We start from the raw sequence: 24,793 nt of genomic DNA, 5'->3' as shown, positions 1-24,793 counted from the left end.
GCATGCCAATGTTTTACTCTAACTTCCAGGCACTCCTGAAAGTGATATTCAGGGAAGATTTGCTTGGTTTTTTTTAAACTCACCTTTCCTTTAGTAGCATGTTATGACCGTGGATAGACTATTTTATAAACAGTGCAATGGGCCAAATGGTTGTAAGATTCTACCAATGAAATACTGAGTTATTTTCTTTAGCCATTGAAAATGTGTTTGTTTATCTGAAATGATATATCAGATTGGAACTGGAGTGGTTTCATTTCATGATCTTAAGGGGGAACTGAACATCCTGTGTTAAAAGTATCTGCAATGTGGAATGATATATTATACTTATGACACTTTCATGTAAATATAATGAGATGCAAATGTAAATTAATATTACTAAGCTTTGAAATTCAGTGGAAAAATTTAATAATGAAGAAAATCAAAATTCATAGACTTTTGTAAGTTTTTGAAAGACCACAGCTTTATTTGCATTCACATACTTATCCTCTGTAGTGAGGTTCATTAGATAAAACTGCATTTTGAAAACCTTCAGATTCATGTTAATCCATTCTATATCCTGGAGCAGTTGACGTTAGCTGATCGAAATAGTTCCCTTAAAAACAATGTAATCTATAAAAATCTGTTTTAAAAAAAAACAAAAAGCAGGTCTGTTGTCAGTACAAAAAAGCACCATCTAATGTCAAACTTGAGATCAAAATAAAAATCCAGCATGAATGTCAATTGGCAACAATCTTTATATACAAGATCTCTTATTGCACAAACACCATGTCGCAGGCAGATGATGGAACATAGCTGGTTAGGTTGCAAGTACGTTTTCAAGTAACTACTCAAAGCACTTGTAACATTAACAGCTTCAGGATACTGGTACTTAACAGCAGCCCTTTCAGTCAACATTACCTTTACTCAATGGAAATGATTCAGAGCATTAACGGAAAAAAACTTCACAAATATCAGGTCTTGACTCTACCATTTTTTGACAACTGTGACATGGAACAGAATAGCAGTACCATGGAATCCACAATACAGTTTGGAACATGGAAATTATGTAACACTCGGCCTGAAACGGACAAAACATTAATACAGATGTTATTCTGCTCTAGCTTAGCGTCGAGCCCTGATGCACACAGCAACCAAACATATACATATACATCTAAAGTAGCTAAACATTTAAAAGCTTTACAATTAGTTCTTTTCATTCCTTTAAAACAATCATCCCAAACATTTGAAGGATTTTTTTATAGAACAACTTCAGTGCAAACCACCTTAGTGTGCAGTTTGTGCAATCTCAGATAAGGTTTAGGCACCCAATGATTATATCTTGAATATTATTGTCATGGAACTTATAGATGCAACCTATTCCAATATAACACAGCAATGCCTCTCAGCCACTCTGCTTTTCAAAGATCCAATTGAAGTGAATGTTACAAAGTAGAAACCAGACTGTAAAGCCCCTTAATCTTTCCAGGTGAGCAGTGAGGTTTACTAATTCTAGATATAATGCAAATGCAAAAATGGGACAAACATGATGCAAGGTTTTTTGGGGGGAAAAAAAATACAACAAACTGAAATCCAGGCCAGAAAATGCTGTAAACACTCAGCAGTCTTTTCAGTCAATATTATGTTTGCTCAACGGAAATGATGCAGAGCATTTACAGAAAACTTCACAAATATCAGGTCTTGACGCTACTGTTATTTCACAACTGTGACCTGGAACAGCAGACCAATGCCAGCGAACCATAACATAATTTGGTACATGATAATATTCCGTAGAACTAGACTTTCATAGAGGGAAGTGCTAAGTTAACATTAGGCATAATCATAGAAGTCAAACATAATATATGTGATGCAAATGCTTAACATTAAATGTTAACTTGTCACTTCACTCCACAGATGCTGTGTCTAATTTGCTGAATATTTCCAGAATTTTCTTACAAGTTTGTTTGGGCTTGAGTTATTTGATACACAGACTTAGCTAGCTGAGGCAAAATACAAACTCCAGTTATTTTAAAGATACCATTCCACCTAATTCAAACAGAATTTCAGCTGAAAGGCCATTTATCACTACTGCACTCTTATCTGTAGCCAACTGAGGAGAGTTGCTAGTGACAGAAGTTACATGTACACAGCTCACTTAAAAATAAGCCAAAATCATTATTGGTCTACATAATTGTCACTACTCCAAAAGTAAATAACTGAAACAATTTGATATATGTTGATAACACAAGGCACTCCGCAAAGAAGTGTTTATTTCTTTCTATTTTAGTAGTCTTACCAAAAATCTGTTTTTATGTTCTTGTTTTGGAACAGTGCAAGTTTGGAACTAGGCTCGAGTGGAGCATAAACATATGGACTGGTTGGGACGAATGATCTGTTTCTGTGCTGTATATTCTATTTAAATCTAGGTTATAAAATATTATTTCTCATGTAATTGCAAAATTATGTTCTCTCTACAAAAGGGACAATTCATCACAGGAATGAGGGCAAACCATTTCCTTTATGGTTGAAATCTAAGTGAAATAAGTATAATTTTATGTCAGCAAATTTGCAGAGATAGGCATAAACCAAATTAAAGCAGTAACTGAGCAGAGTTGTCCTATACATAAAACACAATCGTTTCTGTATAAGGTGTTGTTGAAATGGGTAGTACAACATTTTTTCCTTACCATTTAATTTGTGCATTCTTTTTGAAGTTTGTAGAAACAATGTGAAGCATATCAGTATTTTCAGGCATAGATCAAGTTTTCAGTAAATTGATCATTTTACAAATCATTGTTTAAGTTAATTCTGTTTTTCAGTAAAGCCAGAGCTTTTAAATACTGATTGTAATTTTATCAGTCTAATCTATGTTGAAATTCATTTATTTGCAAATTGATTTGAAAAAGCTCAATATGAGAACTCCATTAATGTGGCTTGACATTTATAGAGCATGAATCTACTGTTCTACCTTTAATTCAAACAAATTGAGGATTGCGCTTTACACAAAGCTTAATTATAGTATTGCAGCTAAATTAGATCTTAAATTAATTACCTCTGAAGACAATCCCTTGCAATTATATAAATCACTCTTCTATAACTGAAAACCTCAATCATTGAATTCTACAGCTTTTCAGTTTCTCCGACGTTTCTTTAGAGCACGCACTAAAATCTGAATTCATCAGTTCTATATTGTGATTTCTGAACAAAGGACAAAAATACATTAAGTAAGGAAAAACTAAATAAAACAGCAAACAATCTTTAAATATTCTTTAAACTTAGTTATAAATTCTATATTTTATAGTCGGTGTAATGGCTGTCCATGGCAGGGGGGGTCAAATGAAGCATGTGGCAACATGAGTCTTAGTTTAGGAGTCTTATGTTTTTATTTCAAAATAACAGATTTTTAAACACATGGGCCTAGCATATTCTGAGGGTGGTTTTGTGGCATAATGTACATGGGAGGGGAAGCATGGATCTGGCACGGTTGGAACATTCTCTGGAGCAATCGGGAATTTGTGCACATTTTAGAGGAGTGGACTCAATAACTGCCATAACTGGGCAGACATACTGCATTCTTCCATGTCCATAAGGAAAATATGTAACAATTTCTCTTACTTAGGGCCTTAGCAGCACCAGGTTTACCTACATGCGCCTGGCATCTAGCAATGCTAAGGCTCAGCTGTGGGGGAGATTTTTACATTCAAAGGCTGGTTTGTGGAGTGCATTTGATAATAGTGCAATTGATTGCAATGTCAAAACTGACAAAAAGGAGAGCAGCAGGGATTTTTAAAATTTGAGACACCCCACCAAAGGTCTGATAATGCTGTAGCGACTTGAAATTCCTATCCTTTCAAACAGGCAGGTAATTGAAATGGCACAATCCCCAGCCCAAAATATGCTAAATAGTCTGAACCCAGGAAATTCAATAGGGTCTGGTGCACTATTACAGGACAGGAGGTTCCAATACACCCCAGGTTCTCCCCCTCAACCCCCACCCAAATGTCTGACCAGGAATTTCTGGGTCATGAGTTTTTGATTGCACAGAGCTTAAATAGTATATTGCATTATTCAAATACTATCCCCCTCAAAAGAGTCAGACATTCTTTTGATAGTGATTAATTTTATTTAAAACAGGTTTTAAAAAACCTTGTACAGACTTTGTCTAAAATTATGTGGGCGAGAGTTTTAATTTTATTTTCCAATTGGAAAAAGCAGTTTATAACAAGAACTGTTAAAACCCTAAAACTGTCGTTATGACAAACAATATAATCTTCAGTAAAATGTTGTTAATCTCACCCTTCAGTAGGCTGCAGTTATATACTGGAAAAGAAGGACCAACACATGTTTTTGTACTGCATGTACTTGTTTAGAAAAAGAGGCAAATATCTGTATTCCAACAAAACAGACAGGGAAGAGTTCCTTTATGCACAACATATAGTGAAATCATAGGCAAATTTATCATAGGCATGCATTTCTCACTTTAATGCAGATCACACACAAACGAAACCTTCCCCTGCACCCCATAACATCATATTGTAATTATGATATTTTTGGTTCGATTTATAATCTGATTCAACCAGCATTGTGAAATTCCTAATCCAGGTGCATTTTTCAATTAACATACTGGTCTATCATTGCCATGTAAGATTAAGACAATGGATTTTAACTACATTTTATTATGGATTAAGCAGCTTGTGGTTTCTTCTAACAGGGTATACAGTGAAGATATTCTATACATCAAGTTTTTGGGAGCAAACATTAGCTTATACTGCGAACATTCAAACCTTTACAAGGCACATTAAACAGCATCAAGGTAGACTTATTTATGAATCACAAAGTTATGCAAAATGCCAGAAAACTGCCCCAAATAACCTACTTTAAAACCTTAGAGCACAGAAGTTCCAAAATGACTATATCATTATCTCTCCAGCATCTTGAAATCATTCCTCAAACTTGACACAATCTCCAAATCCAAACAACTTCAAAAATCCTTTCCCTTTTGTTCTCTTTTCTGACAATTATGCTTTTTGGTCAACTAAAGAAATAATGCCTTTCAAATGACAAATTGCAAGTGATCATATTGAAATGTATAAGATTCTGAGGGGGCTTGGCAGGGTAGATGCTGAGAGGTTGTTTCCTCTCGTGGAAGATTAGTGAGCACAGTTTAAAGATAAGGGGTCTCCCATTTAAGATGGAGATAAGGAGGAATTTCTTCTCTCAGAGGGTCATTAGTCTTTGGAATTCTCTTCCACAGATGGCAGTGGAGGCTGGGTCATTGAATATATTCAAGGCTGAGTTGGACAGATTTTTGATTGACAAGGAAGTCAAGGGTTATGGGGGACAGGCAAGAAAGAGCCGTTAAGGCCACAATCAGATCAGCCATAATCTTACTGAAGGGCAGAGCACGTTTGATGGGTGGAATGGCTTACTCCTGCTCCTATTTCTTATGATTTTAAATAATTCTACTGATCATCCTGAACTGATCATCTTGAAAAACAGTAATTTGCAAAGGGAGAACTCATTGTAGACAATCCTGCTGCTAAGTTACTCAAAACCTCATGCCAACATTATACAAATAAAAACACTTTTCCTGTTTTCTACTATTAGTTGTTATTTTAGAAGTAATTGGAGACCATAATAGTATTTAGTAGAAGAGAACAAATGAATAATTAAATTCTCTATTTAAGATACAATTTGAAACCCACAATGCTGCAAATTACCCCCACAGTAATATGAACGTGCTGAGAAATTATCTTTAGAAATTAAAAAAAGTGCTGTCAGCTGTTTCTCTCTTACAGATTTTTGGAATGTACTTAAGGAATCTTCAACAAAAAGTGAGAGACTACGAGAAAACAAATCTGCAAAGCCTATCTTCATAAAATATTTTGTAAATTTTGCTCACACATGTTTTTCATATTTCCAAGTTGTGCCCACCTGAATTTGGAGCTGGGAGCAGTTTGCACAAATACACATTCCATTATAAATTCCCTTTTCAAATTTTCCCAAGGTGTCATTAGTAACATAAGTCAGACAATCATAAACAATCGAGTAAAGGACAGGCATTGTGTTTGTAGTACATGCAATAGATATATCTTCTTTATGTGGTTTTCTTAATTTAAAAGCAACTCAGGTTGAGAATTGTAGCAGTAGCTACTTTCTGATAATGCTCATGTTTGGAGTCAGGAGGCTGATCACCTGCAGCCATCAAGTGGTCCTGTCGAAGCATCCAGGCTGCTGTCAGTATCGGAGGCCAAGGTCTGCTCTGTTGACATGGATGAAATGTCATTGATGGAGGAAGACTGAGAGGGGCTGTTGTTGCTATTCACTGCTGCATCTGTTCTAAGTAAACAAAAAAGGTGATAAAATCTGAGAAAATGGCAGACTGTTGACTGTACTCACACACAAGTCCTCATTTTACAAATCTATTCCCTAAAGTAAATCTAGTAAAGGAACTTCAAGATTATTGCAAAAGTTCCTACATCCAATGCATTACTCTAAGAGATACTAGGCACTATCACAGCTAGGAAGTGGGGTAAACTAAGCAAGTGAAACTTTTCTTCTTCACACCAGACAAAAGGAATAAGAGGATGATGACGCACAGGAGGCAAGATATCATGGACTGAAGAGGATGCATACAGTGTATGAGAGGGAGCAAGGGCAAATGCACGATGGGAGCAGGCAGAGGCAAACAGAGCTTAATAATTATAATATACACATATTTGGCTGAGGAAAGAGGACAAAATTTTTTTTTCCATTTTACTCCTACACACTACACAACAAAAATGTTAAAGAAATAAAATCCTCATAAAATTAGGAAAAAGATTGAAAAGAATGAAGATAAGCAAAATCATATGATAGATCAAAAGAATGAGAAAATGGAAACTGCAGAATGCAGTAATAAGGGAGATCTAGGTGAACTCCAAAGCTAGGATAAAGTATAAAGAAGTAAAAAGTATATAGAATAAACAAAGGAGAGAAGTACAAAGTTATAAAAGACAAAAAAACTCTCAATGTCTCCACATACTACAAGCCTGAAATCACTAATCTGGAGTTAGGTAACAAATCAGCAATGATCTCACTGTATGGCACAAGAGGCTCAAAGGGCTAAATGGCCTACTCCTGGTCCTAGGTACCTATGGCGTAAGTATTTGCCTTCCACTAACGTCAAATGTGCAGAATAATACTCCTAAACTTAATAGATATTAAAACTTGCATTTGGGAGAATAGAGGGCAAGGGAAAAGAACACGATCTCACAATCTCTCTGTACATCAGCTGTAGAATAATTATGGATGAAGCAGTCAGCTTTTTAAACTTTAACCTTGATGTCTGTATTATAATTTATAATGACAGATCTGTAAAAGGATACTGAACGCATGGACAGAATTATGGTTCTGTAAGAAACAAGAGGAGTAGGCCTGTTCCGTCATTCAGCAAGATCACGTTTGATCAGCTACTAGCTCCACCTTCCTGCACGTTCTTGTATCCCTTAATTCAGCTAGTTCATCAATCGTGGTCTTAAATATACTCAATGGTTGACCATCCACAGCTGTCGGGGTAGAGAATTCCAAAGGTTCACACATAGGTAGAAGAAATTTTTCCTCATCTCAGTTCAAAATTGTTGACCCTTTAATCTGAGACTGTGACCCCTAGTTCTAGATTCCCCTGTCATGGGTAACATCCACCCAGTATGTATCCTGTCAAGTATCTTAACAATTTTGTATGTTTCAATGAGTTCACCTCACATTCTTTGAAATTCTAGGGAATATAGGTCTCATTTACATAATCTTTCTTCATAGATAGGTTAAGCAGACATATGAACATACAAATTAGGAGGAGTAGGCCATCTGACTCCTCGAGCCTGCTCTGCCATTTGATAAGATCATGGCTGATCTGATTGCAGCCTCAACTCTACTGTCCTGTCTACTCCCGATAACATTTGACTTCCTTGTCAATCAAGAATTTATCCAGCTCAGCTTTCAAAATATTCAATGACCCTGCTTCCACAACTCTCCAGAGAAGGAAAGTCCACAGACTCATGACCTCAAGAGGAAACATTTCTCATCTCCATCTTAAATGGGAGACCCCTTAGTTTAAAACTGTGTCCCCTAGTTCTAACCTCTCCCATAAGGAGAAACATCCTCTCAGTATCCGCCCTGTCAAGTCCTCTCAGGGTCTTATATGTTTCAATAGGATGGCCTCTCATTTTCCTAAATCCCAATGATACAGGCCCAACCTTTCCTAAGATAAACCCCTCATCCCAAGAATCAGTCAAGAAGCACCTTTGCTGGACTGATCTAATAGTATATCCTTTCTTAAGTAAGGAGACCAAACCACACACAGTACCTCAGATGTGGTTTCGCCAACACCCTGTATAACTGTAGCATAGCGTCATATTTTTATTCTCCTTGCAATAAACAACACTCCATTTGCTTACTATTCATTTGCTGTACCTGCATATTGTCATGAAAATATAATAAGTTTCATAATATTGTGATTTATTGTAAAGGTAGGTTAATAGTGGAATTTAGATTAGTTTATCTGTGTGAATGTGTGCGTGGGACTTAATTGAATTGGAAACAGCTGGTATAGAGGCTTTGAGTTATCAACAAGCAGCTAGGTTTGAAATGCTAAATAGGTAAACATGGCTGAAGTTTTAGAATGTGAGGTTTGAAGAACATTTGCATTTTTAGATGCATTAGGTTAGATTGAATTTCAAAGAGATGGTAGGATGTTACACTTAGCCAGAAGAAGCCAAGCCAAACAGTGTGTTTATTTTTCCCAAATGTTACAGATAAAATTAGCACTATTAAAAGATTTATATTATGAGAAAGGTAAAGTTCCAAATACATACTGGAACAATGGAATTTGCATTAAAAAGGGAGAAACCCACATAAAGGGGATGAGGCTATGTGTAAGGGGAGAAGGCATTCTAAGGTCTAACATAAGTGTGAAGTGCCTCAAGCCTTTGTGCATCAAGTTGCTGTCGACGGGAACTGAAGCTAAGAAAACTCCCTTTGAATATCACTGTCCAAGGTATCATGTTGCTTTGCCTGGGTCTGTTTAAAACTATTTGTTTTTACTGTTGCCTTAACGGGAGTGTAACTGGGAGTCAGATTAATTAGAGGTTTTAGGAGTTATTATAATAGTAATTAGTAGGCTTTTGTATGTGCTTGAAATCTTTGAGGAGGATCCGCCATAAGCCTTCGCGGTTGACAGAGTTAAAGGCTTTTGTGAGATTGAAAAAGGCCATATATAGCAGTTGGTGCCGTTCCTTGCACTTTGCTTGAATTTCCCATGCAGTGGAGATCATGTTTGTGGTACCTCTCAAAGGGCGAAAACACCACTGCAACTCTGGAAGGAGTTCCACAGTCACTGAAAGGAGGCAGTTGAAAAGGATCCTTGCAATGATCTTGCCTGTGTAAGACAGCAGAATTCACCTCACATTCTTTGAAATTCTAGGGAATATAGGCTATGTCTACAAAATCTTTCTTCATAGGATAATCCTCTTATTCTGGGAATCGGTGAGCGAGCCTTTGCTGCACTCTCTAAGGCGAGTGAATCCTTCCTAAGATAAGGAGACCAAAACTGCACACATTACTCCAGGTGTGGGCTCACCAAAACCTATGGCTGGAGCCTTATGGGGGTAGGATAGCAGGCAGGGGCACCTGTGATATTGGGCACCAAGGCAGTGACACCATGTCTGCCTCCTTCCCACCCAGCCCCACTGCAATTTTACCAGCTGTGGGGGAGCATCAGGCAGCCTGCTTGCTCATGGGCCAATTAAGGCTCTTTTGAGACTCTTAAGTGGCCAATTAATGGCCCCATGAGGGCTTCTTCCCCCACTGCTTGGATTTTACCCACGGCAGAGAAAGCGAGGGCCATGTCCAACCCACCAAGGCTGATGGCCAGGCAAGGGGGTGTCTCATCGGAGGCGCCGTCCCAGGTAATTTTCCTGCTGGGTTGCCCTTACCTCCCCCACCCCACCATCACAATCCTGGCTCCAACACCCCTCATTGGGACCTGCCAGCCAGGACCCAGCAAGACCCTGGACTTAAAGGTAAGTCAAGCTTCATCGCTGCATATCCCCTTCTGGGGCGGCCTGCAGTCCCGGCAGAGGCTGCCCTTACCGCTGACACCTCTGGGACAAGACAGCTGTCAGCCATTTGATTGGCTAGCAGCTCTGAAGCGGGACTTTCTCCCTGATGGGGCTGGAAGCCCATTTCAAGCCAATTAGTGGTCGAACAGCTATAATATGGCTTCAAGGTGAGCTGGCCAAGCGGAGGCGAGCTTGCCCACCACACACCCCTCCCCCGACTTTTAAACTGGCGGGTGGTGGGGGGGGGTAGTTGGGGACACCACTACCATCAGCTGTATACCATTGTAGCAAGACTTTAAATTGCTACTCCAGTCTCTTTGTAATAAAGGCCAATATATGATTTGCCTACCTAATTTGCTTGCCGTACCTGCTTTTTAACTTTGATCCCTTTAAATATCAACATTTTCCAGTCTCTCACCATTTAAAAAATGTTCTGCTTTTCTATTTTTCCTACCTAAGTGGATAGCTTCACACTTCCCACATTATATTTCAACTGCCTTGTTTTTGCCCACTCACTCATCTATGTTCCTTTTGTCACGACAGTGGACTGCAGCTCCTAATTACTTACAATGTTGAACTTCTTAAGGAAGGCGTGTTTTTTTTAAAAAAAGACATACAAGCAAGGACATTGAGCAAAGATGGCTGAGAATGTAAAGCAACCCCTTTCTGGAAAATTCCTATGTGGATTATACTTGACCAACTAGTCCTGAGAGAACTTGGAATGTCGCACCTAAAAAGGTGTCAAGGCCTACTTCAGACAGACACTTGAAAGGAAGAGATGAAATGCAAAAACTGAACTTTAATCTCCTGTGGTTGCAGAGACAATGGAGACTGATCGCCACATCTCAGCAGACATCCAAAGCCCATTTCCTGCTGAGTTATATCTCAGAATGTGGAAATGATCCGAGTTGAAATAAAACAGACTCTGGGCGAAAGACATGTTTCTTTGTTCCCTTCCAGGAATAAAGAAGGAAATGAATTAAAAAGCTAGCTGCAGATCTGATGTGTGTGTGCTAATGTGCTAGAGTGCTGTGAGAGTGACAGCACAGGGAGATCAACTAGTCACCCCTGAAGCTTGTAGGCAAAGTCTCTCTCCCTCTCTCTGTTGCTGGAGGCAAGTCAGCAAAGTCGCAATTAAAAAGGAAATAAGACAGCCTTTTCAGTCAACCTGTAGAACAAAGTGTCTCCAAACCAACTGCTACACTGCCAAAGTCAGCTCTACCGGAGTCACCCAACTTAACGGCCGCAATGTATCACCATCTATGCCTCACAGACAAGCCAAAGACTGATTCGCATATCTTTTTTAAATTTTTATTTGGACTCACCTTCTCACTTCTGATCTGTGTGTATGTGTGTCACATTTTTATTATTTTTTTCTTGGGTTTTGAGTAATTAGTAAACTTACGCTTTCTTTGTCTCAAGAAAGCCTGGTTAAATTGGCTCCTTCTAAAACATAAATATATTTGGATTGGAAGAAGGTACCCACGGGGGGGGGGGGGGGGGGGGGGGTCCCTTTTAAACTAGCCTTGTTGCGATCAACAGAGGGGGGCTGAATAAAGAAGGGGAACCAGCTCATTCCTCCTCACTGGGGAGAATAACAAAATTGGGGTTCCATTTGGGTAGCTAACAAATTAGAGACCCATCATAACACTTTGCAGTGTCTTTGCATCCTGCTCACAACTTATGTGCCTACCTTTGTCTTGTCAGCAACTTGACTATATTATGCTCAACAGCCTCATGCAAATAGCTGAGGCCTAAGAACTAACCTCACTCATTACCTCCTGCCAACTTGAACATGCCATGTTATTTCCTACTCTGACTAACCACTCCTCAATCTATGCTAATATATGACGAATTTCATGAGCCCTAATTTTGCGCAATGACCCTTGTTTGGCACCTTATCAAATGCTTTTTGAAAATCCAACTACACTACATCCAATGGTTCCAGTTACAACCTCAAGAAACTCTTAACAGATAATTTCCCCTTCATAAATTTGTGTTGGCTCTGCCCAATCATACGATTTTTCTAAGTGCCTCATTAGATTGGAGCGGTTGGGACTGTTCTCCTTGAAGAGAAGGTGGCTAAGAGGAGATTTGATAGAGATGTTCAAAATCATGGAGTTGGCTGGACAGAGTAGACAGGGAGAAGCTGTTCCTGTTTGTAAAGGGATCAAAAATGAGAGGGCACAGGTTTAAAGTGATTTGCAAAGGAAGCAAATGTGGCACGAGAAAAAACTTTTTCACACAACAAGCGGTTTGGGTCTGGAATGCACTGCCTGGAAGTGTGGTGGAGGCAAGTACAGTCGGACATTCAAGAGGGCATTATACGATTATTTGAATATAGACAATGTGCAGGGGTATGGAGAAAAGGCAGGGTAATGGGCACTAGGTCATAATGCTCATTTGGAGAGCTGGTGCAGACACGATGGGCTGAATGGCCTCCTTCTGTTCCATTAAAATTCTGTGATTCTGTGACATCCTTATTAATAGGTTCTAGTATTTTCCCTGCTATGATGTCAGCCTAACTAGCCTATAGTTCCCCATTTTCCATCTCCCTCTTTTCTTCAATAGTAGAGTTACATTTGCTACCTTCCAGTCTATGGGGACTGTTCCAGATTCTGGGGAATTTTGGAAGATCAAAACCAAGGCAATCATCATCTTTGCAGCTACCTTTAAAACCTTAGGATATACGTCATCATGTCCAAGAGTTTTGTTAACTTCAAGTCCCAATAATTTCTCCAGTATTATTTCTTTAACAACACTAAATTAATTCTCACTAGACTCTCAGTTCCCCACTATTGCCAGAATTTCATCCGCTTTGTACTGTGAAGACAGAAACTAAGATTTGTCTCTGAAATTTTCACATTCCCCATTATATCTTCCCCTATGTCTGCCTCTAATGAGTGCACATTTACTTTCACTAATCTCTTCTTTTTCATGCTACAGAAGTTTTTATAATGTTTTATGTCTCTTGCTCATTTGTTCTCATTCTTTTTTCTCTTCAATTTCTTGGTCATCCTTTGCTTAATTCCAAACTCCTCCCAGTGCTCAGCCTTACTGATCTTTTTGGCAACATCATTAGCCTTTTCCTTTAATCAAAACTATTTTTAACTTCTTGTTAGCCACATTTAGGCCACTTTTCCTGTGTGGCTTTTATTCCTTAAATTAATGTTTGTTGCAAATTATGAACTCATTCCTTAAATGTTTGCCATTGTTTAGCTACCATCGTGTCTTTTATTCTAGTCTTCCAAAGTATGTTAGCCAACTTACACCTCATGCCTACATAGTTTGCATAATGTGGAATCATATTTCTTCAGTTTGGGAATTGTTTTGAGATTTTAAAAATTTAAGATTGTAAATATTTTTTTCTCATATTTTCTTTTGTCTCATTTTCTCTCTATCCAATCTTTCTTTCCCCCTCGATTGTTCTTTGTGTAACTGATTTGACATTGAATTCACCCAGTCTAATTTTCTACTCTCTCTGTTTATTTCTCAAACCTTTAATGCCATTAGCCAAATAAATAGTGTCCCGTTTTTCACCAAGGTCCCAGCTGTCTCGCTGTCCTCACTGTACCGTTATCGGCTCACACTTCCAACAGCGGTGTGAGCAAAAGTTTTTGAAATCTAAATGTGCAATTGTAGGTTTAACAGGGCATGCTATGAGATACCCCATTCGAGCAGAATCTGACACAATGTTAAATCTGGCAAGTGTCCCGGAGCCAAGACCTTATAAAAATTATACAAATATCATCATGGCTAATTTAGAAAATTTTCTTTAAAAACTGGACAAAAGGTTTTAAAATGACTGAAGCCATTGCCGGCTATGACTCAAACAAAAGTAACTTCCTGGTATTCAGGATAGCTGCCACCTCGTTATCTCTGAAGAGATGCTAATGACCCCCATGACTGCAAAGATCAAATCCAAGAGAATTGTACAAAGGCCATTTACATTTCTCAGGCCAAGGCCTAGCCAACAGAGATGTCCAGTCTTATAGAACAATGGGTGAACAAGTTACCCTGCCTTATGGATACTGCAAAGCAAACTGCCATCTTCCATCAACCAAGCAGCAACTCAAGGGCTCAGTCCAGGTGAATGCCTAGTTCCTATCTACACTGTTTCTCCTGGAACTTCTGAACAGCACCTACAAGACTAATCCATCTCTATGTGCCCATGCCATCGTGGAAGTCATTTGCACTGGAAAAGTGAATTATCCAGCATTAGTTCTCAACCTGTTGATTCAGTGAAAGAATACACCATTGGACTTTGATCTGGACTCTGGACTCACATAAAACAATAATTCTTTATTCTGTGGTTTCTGCTCTGTAAACCCCTTTCTTTCTCTATTCCCCCCCCCACTTCTTTTATTGTAAGAGTGAAAACGGAGGCTACGTAATGACCCCTCCTTTCGTGTTTGAAATAAATTACCCTTCTGAGATTACCCTACCTTGAGTTTACCGTGTTGTTGTTAATAGAAATTGGATCACACCAATACTTAGGGGTTGGAAAAATACGCCACCACTTATAAAAGGGGGAAGTCAAAATTATAACACCTTTCTGTTTATAGATGGGTGGTGAGAGAAGAAATCAGGGCTGTTTAAATTAAAACCCCTCCTGTCCGTGACACACGACTCTTGGGGCAGGATCTTTCGGACAGCGAGCGGGTGGCAGAGCCCGCTTGCCGACATGTAAAATGACACAGGATGACTTTGGGTGGAACTCCCGATATCACCCCACATCATTTCCATTTTCAGGTCGGCGGGGGCGCAGCCGAGTCATCTGCACACCCGCCGACCTGTCAACAGCCTATTGAGACCATTGAAAAACTAATTAAGGTCATTAATGGACTTGCCCGTCCAACCTTAAGGTTGACGGGCTTCGGAAAAAGCATGAAACCTCATCCACGGGTGGGGTAAGGTTTCATGAGGGTATTTACATTTTTATCCAATTTTTCAATAAAAGTTATGGACATGTCCCAACTCACGTGACAGTGTCACATGACAGGACATCAGGGAAATTTTTAAAAATCATTTGTGTTAAAAATTTTAATTCTGAGCCGATCTCCCTGAGGCGGTACTTAGCCTCAGGGAGATCTGTGCGCTCTTCCACGCGCATGTGCGAAAGAGCACACTCCCGGCTGAAGGAATCCCCCCCAGCCTGCACAGGGAGTGCACTGAGCAGACGTTGCGCTGGGCGGGCCTTAATTCCACCCCCCCCACCTCACTGGGGGGAAAATTTTTCCCTTGGTGCATTTTCGACAACTTTCCTTTGTGGAATAGGTACAGGAAATAATTACTTCTGCTCAATCATGAGAAAGTCATTATCTTGGCTTTTTTTTTTTACAATGCAAGGAACTATATTGAGCCCAAAACTACTTTTAAATGTTAAATGTCACATAAAATGAATTATCTAGAAATACTGAGATTATTCAAATACCAGACACCTGTTTCTCATTCTGAAAACAGGCTGCAGGCCAGGGTAGGGGGAGAAAAAGAGGAAGTGCCCCTGGTTCGTCTCATGCAATTTTCAGGCATTCTGTGGCAAATTCAGAGCTTTGACACAAGGAACTGGCTGTTCTTCTCTACACTGCCTCCAGCACTCAAGGTGCAGTCCGACCAGTGCACTGCACAGTATGTTCACAGCTACCTCTGACATATAGTCTACTGTTTTGGCTATGCAACTGAACATTATATCAGCTTTGTTGACTGTTGCTCTGCATTGTTTGAACTTGTTGTTAGTCACCTCAAATAAGACTCTTGGATTTAGTTCAACTTCATGTTAGCTATGTTAACATCACTCATGCAGCAAACATTTCAGCCACCTTTCCTTTCCCTGGGCAATATTTTCACTTGCCTGTATTAAAATTTATCTACCCAACACTCTGTCCAGTTATGTATTTTGTCCCAGTCATTCTGCACTTTCTGAACTGCCTCCTCCAATTCCACTGCCCCTGCTCATTTATGATAATCTGAAATTCAACACTGGGTTTCTGAATCCAAGTTAATAATGAGTTACAAATAGCGATCTCAAACATTGATTCTTGGGGCATCCCATTCAGTGGTCCTTGAATATGTGCCCATTTTGCACACTTCCAGACTATTTCTTACCCATATTCAAACTGTTATACGAATAGCCACTGTTCTGAGGTTAACTAATAGCCTTCCAACTGGAACTTGATCTAATATCCCATTTTGTAAGGCTTACTGCAGTCCACCATGTTATTTCCTTGAAGTAGTTAAGGAGGTTGGTCAGGAAATATCTTCCCCTTCTGAATCCACCACTTCTGTTTACTAAATTATTAGCATAGAGAGAATCTTCAAACTTACACCTGATGTCTGATTCCATTACCTTATAAATGAAACAGACCAATGATTCTGTAGTTTCTTGTGCCTGTTTTGCCAGCCTTTTTGAATAGGAGTGCCACATTAGCCAGTTTCCAATCTACTGATTCCTCCCTAGTGTCCACTGACTCCCTCAACAATAGTCAATGGTTCACAAATCTCTTCCCTAATTTTCTTTGGCACCAATAAATACTGTCTTGTCCCTGGGTATTTACTGCTTATGGATATCTTATGTAGGTTAAAGCAATATGACTTGCATTGATCTTTAATTTTGCCCACGTTGACTTTATTTATGGAAGCTATTATGGTTCCTCTCTTCCCATATGAATATCTAAAAGGAATCAATTATTGAGCATAGTTACTATCTTGAACTAATCCTCGGTTTCAAGTCCATTTGCACTTTCCAAGGTTGCGCCTCTGACTGATTTCTTATCAGTATGCTTTGCATCTGCAGTTAAGTCTCTTTCTTAGTCCCACTTTTTCCCTCTGAGCACTTCCTCCAAAATATCCAGGAATTTACCCATTGCAGCAGAAAAGTATCACTATATATATTTAAACAACATTCTTCTGAACCATCAAAGCACAATAGTACTGTTATCTGCTGCCCCCTGGTGAAAGCAAAATTTAATGGAAGCATCCTTGCATAAAATATCCATCTGTTAGCCCATTTATTAAAGTCCCCACCACTTGTACTGTCATGGTTATTGTGGCCAGACATTAATATCAGACAGCTCAAGATAGACTTTTGTCGTTCCCATAAATGTCAACAGCAAAGACATCACTTATACTATATTAAACCCTTTGACAATTTTGGACAGTCATTCACATAGAAAACAAAGAGATCATGTTTTATTTTTATTCATTCATGGGATGTGAGCATCGCTGGCAAAGCTAACATTTGTTGCTCATCCCTTTTTGACCTTATTGGCAAGCTGCCTTCTTGAACTTGTTAGAACCATATCTTCAAGAACTATATTTTCTTTTAAAATTTGGAAGGACATTGCATTATTTGGACACTTGCGAACTGACCTGGCTTTTTTTTAAAAAAGGTTATAAGTCCCACCTTGGACTGTGTGCAAGCATTCCTTTTCCAAGAAATCACATGACCTCAGCTAAATGACCAGCAAGGCAATTGTAGAGGAGAGCTAGTTGCTTATTTGAATTGCAATTATTTTAGTTGATGGGAAAAAACTGCTTTAAAAGCAAAGGCCCTCGTGTTTTACTAGAAATTGCCTGACAGACATGAGCTTTATGTTTAGAACTTGTTGTTTTCAACTCAGTAGGGAATAAACCGAGAAGGGGAAAACTGCCCAGCTTGCCCTCTCCTTGCCTTGCTCTAAATACAGAGTGGTTATCAGTATCCAGCCAGGAATCCTCACCTCAGTGGAACTTATCTTTATCTGGAAACCCGACAGGCTGAGACGAGAGGGAGATCCTAAGGACTCATCCGGTTCTAATTTCCTCCATGCTGAAACTCTGTTGGTGAGAACCTTCAGACATTTTCTGGGACTAGCAATCTGCCCTCGCACAAGAGAGCACCAGATAAACAGCGTCAAAACCCTGCAAACTTTATCCTTTTTATAAAGTTTTGTTCTTCAACCGCCCATTTCTGCAGGGACCCTATTTGTTTGTTGTGCGTGTGCTGGTGAACACACATGGGGAATTTTGGAAGGGATAAATAGTTACACTTCCAGATTACAAATTGTGCTAATCAGTTCTTGAAACTTGTTTTAAAAAATATGTTTTGTTTTACAATAAATCAATTATTCTGAGTTTATTGAAAGAAGCCTGGTTAAAGTCTCTTTTATTCTGGGTCTAACAGTAGCGAAGCTAAATAATTGTCCATTTTTGTAAGTGAATTAAACAGTTACACTAATGGTACGACCTGTGGAGTATTGGGGATAGATAAACCATACACTCCTCCCATCCCAGTTGCAATGGACTGCTGATCAGAAGGGAGTTTCAGGGTTTAGACGCAGTGACAGCGAAGGAACAGTGACATAGTTGCAAGTCAGGATGGTGAGTGACTTGGATGGGGAATTTACAGATAGTGGAGCTCCCATGCATCTGTTGCCCTTATCCTTCTAGAAGAGATCACATGTCTGTAAGGTACTGTCAAAGAAGGTTTAGCGAATTGCTGCAGTGCATCTTGTAGATGGTATGCATCGCTGCCACTGTGCACTGGTGGTGGAGGGAGTGAACGTTTAAGGTGATGGATAGGATAACGTTCAGGTAGGCTACTTTGCCTTAGAGGGTATTGAACTTCTTGCTCATTGTTGGACCTTTACTCATCAGGAAATTGGAGAGAATTCCATCATGCCTTGTAGATGATGGAAAGGCGTTGAGTCAGATGAGTTAGTCAGTGCAGAACTCCAAGCCTCTGACATGCTCTTGTAGCCACAGTATTTATATGATTGGTCCAGTTAAATTTCTGGTTAGCGGTAACCCCCAAGGGTGTTGATGGTGGAGGATTCAGCAATGGTAATGCCTTTGAATGTCATGGGGAGAAGGTTAGAATTTCTCTTGTTAGATTCTCTCTTGTTGGAGATGATGATGGCCTAGTACTTGTGTGAGGCGAATATTACCAAGCCTGAATGTTGTCCAGGTCTTGCTGCATGCAGGTGTGGACTGCTTCAGTATGAGTTGCCGCAAATGGTGAACATTGTGCAATTATCAGCAAGTATCTCCACTTCTGACCTTATGATGAAAGAAAGTCATTGATGAAGCATTTAAAGATGGTTGGGCTTAGGGCATTACCCTGAGAAACTCCTGCAGTAATATGCTGAGGCTGAGAGGGTTAGCCTCCAACAATCACAACCATTTTCCTTTGTGCTAGATATGACTCCAAACAGTGGCAAGTTTTCCAGGATTCTCATTGACTTCAATTTTGCGAGGGCTCTTTGATGCCACACTCAGCACTCAGTCAAATGGTACACTGATGTCAAGGGCAGTCACTTTCACCTCACCTATGAATTCAGCTCTTTAGTCCATGTTTGGACCTAGGCTGTAATGAGTTCTAAAGCTGAGTGGTCTTGGTGGAACCCAAACTGAGCATCAGTGAGCAGGTTATTGCTGAGTAAGTATTGTTTGATAGCACTGTCGACAACACCCTCTATCACTCTGCCCATGATAGAGAATAGAGCTACGGGGCTGTAATTGGCCAGATTGAATATTCCTACTTTTTGTGAACAGGACATGCTGGAAAAAATTTTCATATTGTTAGGTAGATTCCAGTGTTGTAGCTGTACTGGAACAACTTGATTTGGGTCAGGGCTAGTTCTGCAGCACAAGCTTTCAGTACTACAGCTGGAATGCTGTCAGGGTTCATAGTCTTTGCTGTATCCAGTGCCATCAGCTGTTTCTTGATATCACTTGGACTGAATCAAATTGGCTAAAGACTGGTTTCTGCAATGGTGGCAATCTCAGGAGGTTGTCCATTAAGTGCTTCTGGCTGAAGATTGTAGCAAATGATTCAGCCTTGTCTTTTGCACAGATGTGCTGGGCTCCCCCATCATTGAGGATGAGGATATTTGTGGAGCCTCCTCCTTTGGTTAGTTAATTGTCCACCAACATTCATGACTAAATGTGGTAGCACTACAGAGCTTTGATCTGATCAGTGGGTTTTAGGATCACTTTACTCGACTATCACATGCTGCTTAGCGTGCAAGTAGTCTTGTGTTGTCGCTTCTCCAATTTGGCACCACATTTTTAAGGATGCTTGGGGCAGTTCCTGGCATGATCTCCTGCACTTCTCATTGAACCTGGGTTGAATCCCCTGGGTTGATGGTAATGGTAGAATGAGGGATATGCCAGGCCATGAGGTTACATGTTGTGGTTGGATACGATTCTGCTGCTGATGGCCCACAGTGCCTCATGGATGCCAAGTTTTGAGCTGCTTGATCTGTTCTGAAGTTAATCCCATTTACTACAGTGATATCGCCATACAACACAATGGATGGTGCTTTCTGTGTGGAGGTGGAACTTCATCTCTACAAGTATTGTGTGGTGGTCACTCCTATCAATATTGTCAGCCAGATGCATCTGTGGAAGGTAGACTGGTGAGAGGGAGGTCAAGCAGATTTTTCCTCTTGTTGGTTCCCTCACTACCTGCCGCAGGCCCAGACTGGCAGATATGTTCTTCAGCCAGTTCTGTCAGTAGTGGTGCTACCATGTAACTCTTGATGATAGACACTGAAGTTCCCCACCCAGAATACATTCTGTGCTCCTGCTATCTTTAGTGCTTCTCCCAAGTAGTGTTCAACATAGAGGAGCTGAGGGAGGGTGGAAGGTGGTAATCCTTGTCCTGATGCCATGACGCGTCAAGAGTCCAGAGTCAATGTTGAGGGCCACTCCCTCCCACCTGTACACCACAGTACCACCTGTCTGTCCTGCTGGTGGGACAGGACATACTCGGGGATGGTATTGGAGGGGTCTGTGACATTGGATTTAAGATATGACTTGGTGAGCATGGCTGTACCAGGCTGCTGCTTGAACTATTCTGTGGGGCAGCTCTCCTAATTTTGGCACAAGTCCCTAGATGCTCATGAGGAGTATTTTCCAGGGTCACCTGGGAAAGACATGCCTTTGTCATTTCTGGTGCCTAGGTAGATGCTGGGTGGTCTTTCCAGTTTTTTTCCCCGCTTTTCTATTAATGACGGCCAATGATCACACTGCAGTACTAACATTTTAGCACTCTGTGAAACAGCATCACTGTTCAGAGCCAGTTTAAGGTGCACTGACATGGAAAAAAGTTTGGATCATATGCCAGAAAAAGACAGATTAGAGAGTCCTGCACCTGATACTAGTCTGACTTGTGGTGCAAACTGTAAAGTACAAAATTTAGAATGAAATGTAAACAGTTCTTTTAAAGAAAATGGATTAAAAAAAATGCTTGTGAACTAAATTTATTTACTAGTGTTTTGGGGGATTTTGAAGTTTGAGTTTATGCTCAAAAAGAACTTGTTCTATCATCCACCTCACCCAGTAGGAAAATCGCATCAACACCAATACGCCGAATGTAAGCAATGGGAACTGTATTTATTTATACACCTTCTGACTTAGGAAAGTCAACAATAAGCTAAAATCATCAACTTGTTGTACTTCTGATGTGATATACATTTCCCAAGTTCGATGCAAGAGGTATTTCACCTTTTGATATAGAGCATATTTGCAGCATAGGGATGCCTAAAGAAAGTTCCATGTGGAAGCAGGCTTTGGGAATTTAGCAAATGATGCATTTCAGCCCCTTGCAAGGATAGCTGTGTTAATTATTTGTTATTTGCTCCTGCCAGCATTTTTTGGATGATTCAATTATTTACTTTTACTTTTTATCTGAAAAAGTATGCATTTGTTTGCAGTCAGATCTGAATTCTATTTTTTAAATTTCAAAATCTGTGATATCTTCCACAGCTGGCACATATTAGCCAGCAGTAACAGCCACCCAAATAGCCAAATAGTCCCATCACCCTTCTCCCCTTCAACCTGATAACAAAAAGGTCAGGGGGGGTGGGGGTCAGGGTGCTGTGATGGCAAAAAGTGTTAATCTGTCTTAGCTAAAGTGCCAGAAACATTGACATGCCTTTCAGCTGCCCCTCAAAGCCATTGAATAGGATTCTTTGTGGTGCATGCATACTCTCAGTATTCCAGTTTACAGCTGTATTTTCTATTCACGAGGAGAACCCTCATGTGCCCAAAATCCAATCACTTACTTCATCGAAATCAACACCTCTGAAAGGTGGTTCTTCCGGTTGTTGAAATACAACTATAAAAAGCTCTGGAGGCCCATGGGGTAATCAGGAAGGAACAGTTGCATTCACGCTCATAATTATACAGGCGACTATGATTTTATTCAAGATTTCAAAGGATCAGAAGGCTCTGGTAAATGCCTTTTCATTGATTTTTGCAACCCTTTCAGTCTAGTGGCCCTTGCAATTTCATACGCCCCCCACCCCCATAAGAAAGTGGATTTCACCCAACATGTGTCCAATAGCTCCAAGATTCACACAAAGATGCTTGAATTCACTTAATCTCAAATTAGAGACAAGAATTTTCTTGACGACCATTCAATTCAATGCCTTCAACAACTATGTATTGGATGGCATTGCAAACAATGGACTTTAGTGTAACTGTTCCAAGCAATTCTGAAAGTATTGTGGCACTCCTGACACCAGAAAAAAAAAGACAAAAAATGCTATAAAATTGATAATGAAGAGGACAGCTGTTGACTCCAGAATGATATCAATGGTTTGGTTGAGTAGGCGGAGAAGTAGCAAATGGAATTCAATCTGGAAAAGTGGGAGGTAATGCATTTGGGGAGCGCAAACAAAGCAAGGGAATAGTCAATAAACAGTAAGCTATTGAGGGAGGTTGAGGAAATGAGAGACCTTAGAGTGCATGTGCACAGGTCCTTGAAGGTGGCAGAACAGGTGGACAAGGTGGTCAAAAAAGCATATAAAATGCTTTCCTTGATTGGGCGAGGTACTGAATACAAAAGCAGGGATGTAACGATGGAACAGTATAAAACGCTGGTTAGGCCACAGCAGGAAATTTGTGTGCAGTTCTGGTCACCACATTACAGGAAGGGCATAAATGCTCTGGAGACAGTGCAGAGGAGATTTACAAGAATGCTGCCAGGGTTTAAAAATTGCAGCTATGAGGAGAAATTGGGTAGGCTAGCGCTGTTTTCCTTACAACAGAGGAGGCTAAGGGGTGACCTAATTGAGGTGTACAAAATTATGAGGGGCCTAAATAGCGTAGACAGGAAAACCTTGTTTCCCCTAGCTGAGGGGGTCAATTACCAGGGGGCATAGATTTAAGGTGATTGGTTGGAGGATTAGAGGGGACATGAGGAAAGACCTTTTCACCCAGAGAGTGGTGGGCATCTGGAATTCACTGCCTAAGTTGATGGTTGTGGCTGAAATGCTCAACTCATCTAAAAAGGTACCTGGATCTGCATCTGAAGTGCTGTAACCTGCAAAGCTACGGACCAGGCGCTGAAAAGTGGGATTAAAATGAGCGGCTAGTTTCTTTGTTCTCTTTTTTGGCCAGCGCAGACACAATGGACTGAAAGGCCTCTTTCTGCACCGTAACTTTTCCATGGTTCTAAAAGAACAACTGGTTTATTAAACTGCTTCAGGAAAGGGAAACTACATGCGAGTGCAGTCTGTCACTACGTGGTTGACCCTTCAATCGAGGTTACAACACAGAACCAGGCCATGCACTCAACCAGTCCTTGTTGGCATTTACCCTCCCATGAGCAAGTAGTTCCAATCACATTTACCACCCTATTCCCACATCAAACTCATTTCCTTTATTCACCTACTCAACATAATCTTGAATGCAGAAAGTTTCTGCCTCAGTCACTAATCCTGGAAATGAATTCTACATCACATCGCTTGTGTGAAGAACTTGCTCCTGCCTTCAGTTCTAAGTCTCTTAAAATTAATTTTATATCTATGAACACTCTTTCTTGAACTCTCAATTACTTGAAATAGATGGTTTCTATCTATTCTGCCCTATCTTTTCATAACTTTAAACACTACCATATTGCTTCATAGTCTGCATTGTTCTGATAAAGAAATCCACTTTTTCACGTCTCACTTCATAATTATATTTCCATATACCAAGCTACATCCTGGTGTACTGGTATTGTATGCTGTCCAAAGCCTCATGTTCTGTCCTCTATGGAACTCAATCCTGAAGCTGATGTCTGAAGTCTCATCGTTACCTGGTATTATTTCTTTTATCAAAATGCATCACTTCACACTTACTGACATTGAATTCCATTTTCATTTTTCTTAACCTATTCCCCCATTTCATCATTATCCCATTGTAGCTTCCCTTGATCATCTAAAGAGTTAATTATACCACCTAATTTGGTATAATTTACAAATTCTGACACCGGTCCTCTTGTGGAACATATCTAAATTATTGATATCCAAAGTAAACTGAAGTGCCCTAGAAATGGGACATCACAATCTGCTGCCAACCGCATGGAAAATTGTCCTCAACTCAATTTCTGTATTCTCCCTCCTAACTAATTTTTAATCCAATTTGTTATCAACCCTCTAGTTCTTTATCATTCATTTTCTCTAACTGCCCATGAGGTACCTTGTCAAAGGCTTTCCTAAAATTTCTTAATGTCCTTTGAATTGCAGCATGGAAAAACAAATTGCAGCACCTTCTCAAGGCAACTAGGAGGGTCAATAAAGATGGTCTTGCCCACATCCAGGGACCAAATAAAGCAAAAGGAGAATTGACAAGGACTGAAAACCAAAAGTAACCACCAACCTGAAAGTAAAGGCTGTTCCTTAATAACACCATTCTTATTCCTCTCCTCCCAGTCCACAACTTCTTTATAGATCAGTTCTGAAACAATAAAG

At 39.9% G+C, this 24,793-nt stretch overlaps 1 protein-coding gene across 10 annotated transcripts in view; it reads right to left on the bottom strand.

Moving 5' to 3' along the window:
* Nucleotides 1–433: 433 nt before the first annotated feature.
* The window catches only part of LOC144685867 (mitogen-activated protein kinase 9), an 83,694-nt gene continuing 59,334 nt past the window's right edge, over nt 434–24,793 (bottom strand). For 9 of the 10 annotated variants that reach the window (XM_078550849.1, XM_078550843.1, XM_078550848.1 and 6 more), the window contains 2 exons: nt 24,702–24,779; nt 434–6,310 (listed from right to left, as the gene is read on the bottom strand). In XM_078550849.1, the coding sequence (XP_078406975.1) occupies nt 6,168–6,310; nt 24,702–24,779 (221 nt within the window). In that variant the 3' untranslated portion in view covers nt 434–6,167. Of the gene's footprint in view, nt 6,316–24,701; nt 24,780–24,793 lie in introns of all 10 variants that reach the window. The other variant, XM_078550850.1, reaches the window with a different exon arrangement.

This window comes from Cetorhinus maximus, chromosome 10, assembly GCF_964194155.1.
Source record: "Cetorhinus maximus chromosome 10, sCetMax3.hap1.1, whole genome shotgun sequence".
In the NCBI taxonomy this organism is placed as follows: Eukaryota; Metazoa; Chordata; class Chondrichthyes; order Lamniformes; family Cetorhinidae; genus Cetorhinus; species Cetorhinus maximus.
The sequence above is the reverse complement of the archived record's forward strand: the minus strand, read 5'-3'. Positions and strand labels throughout refer to the sequence as shown.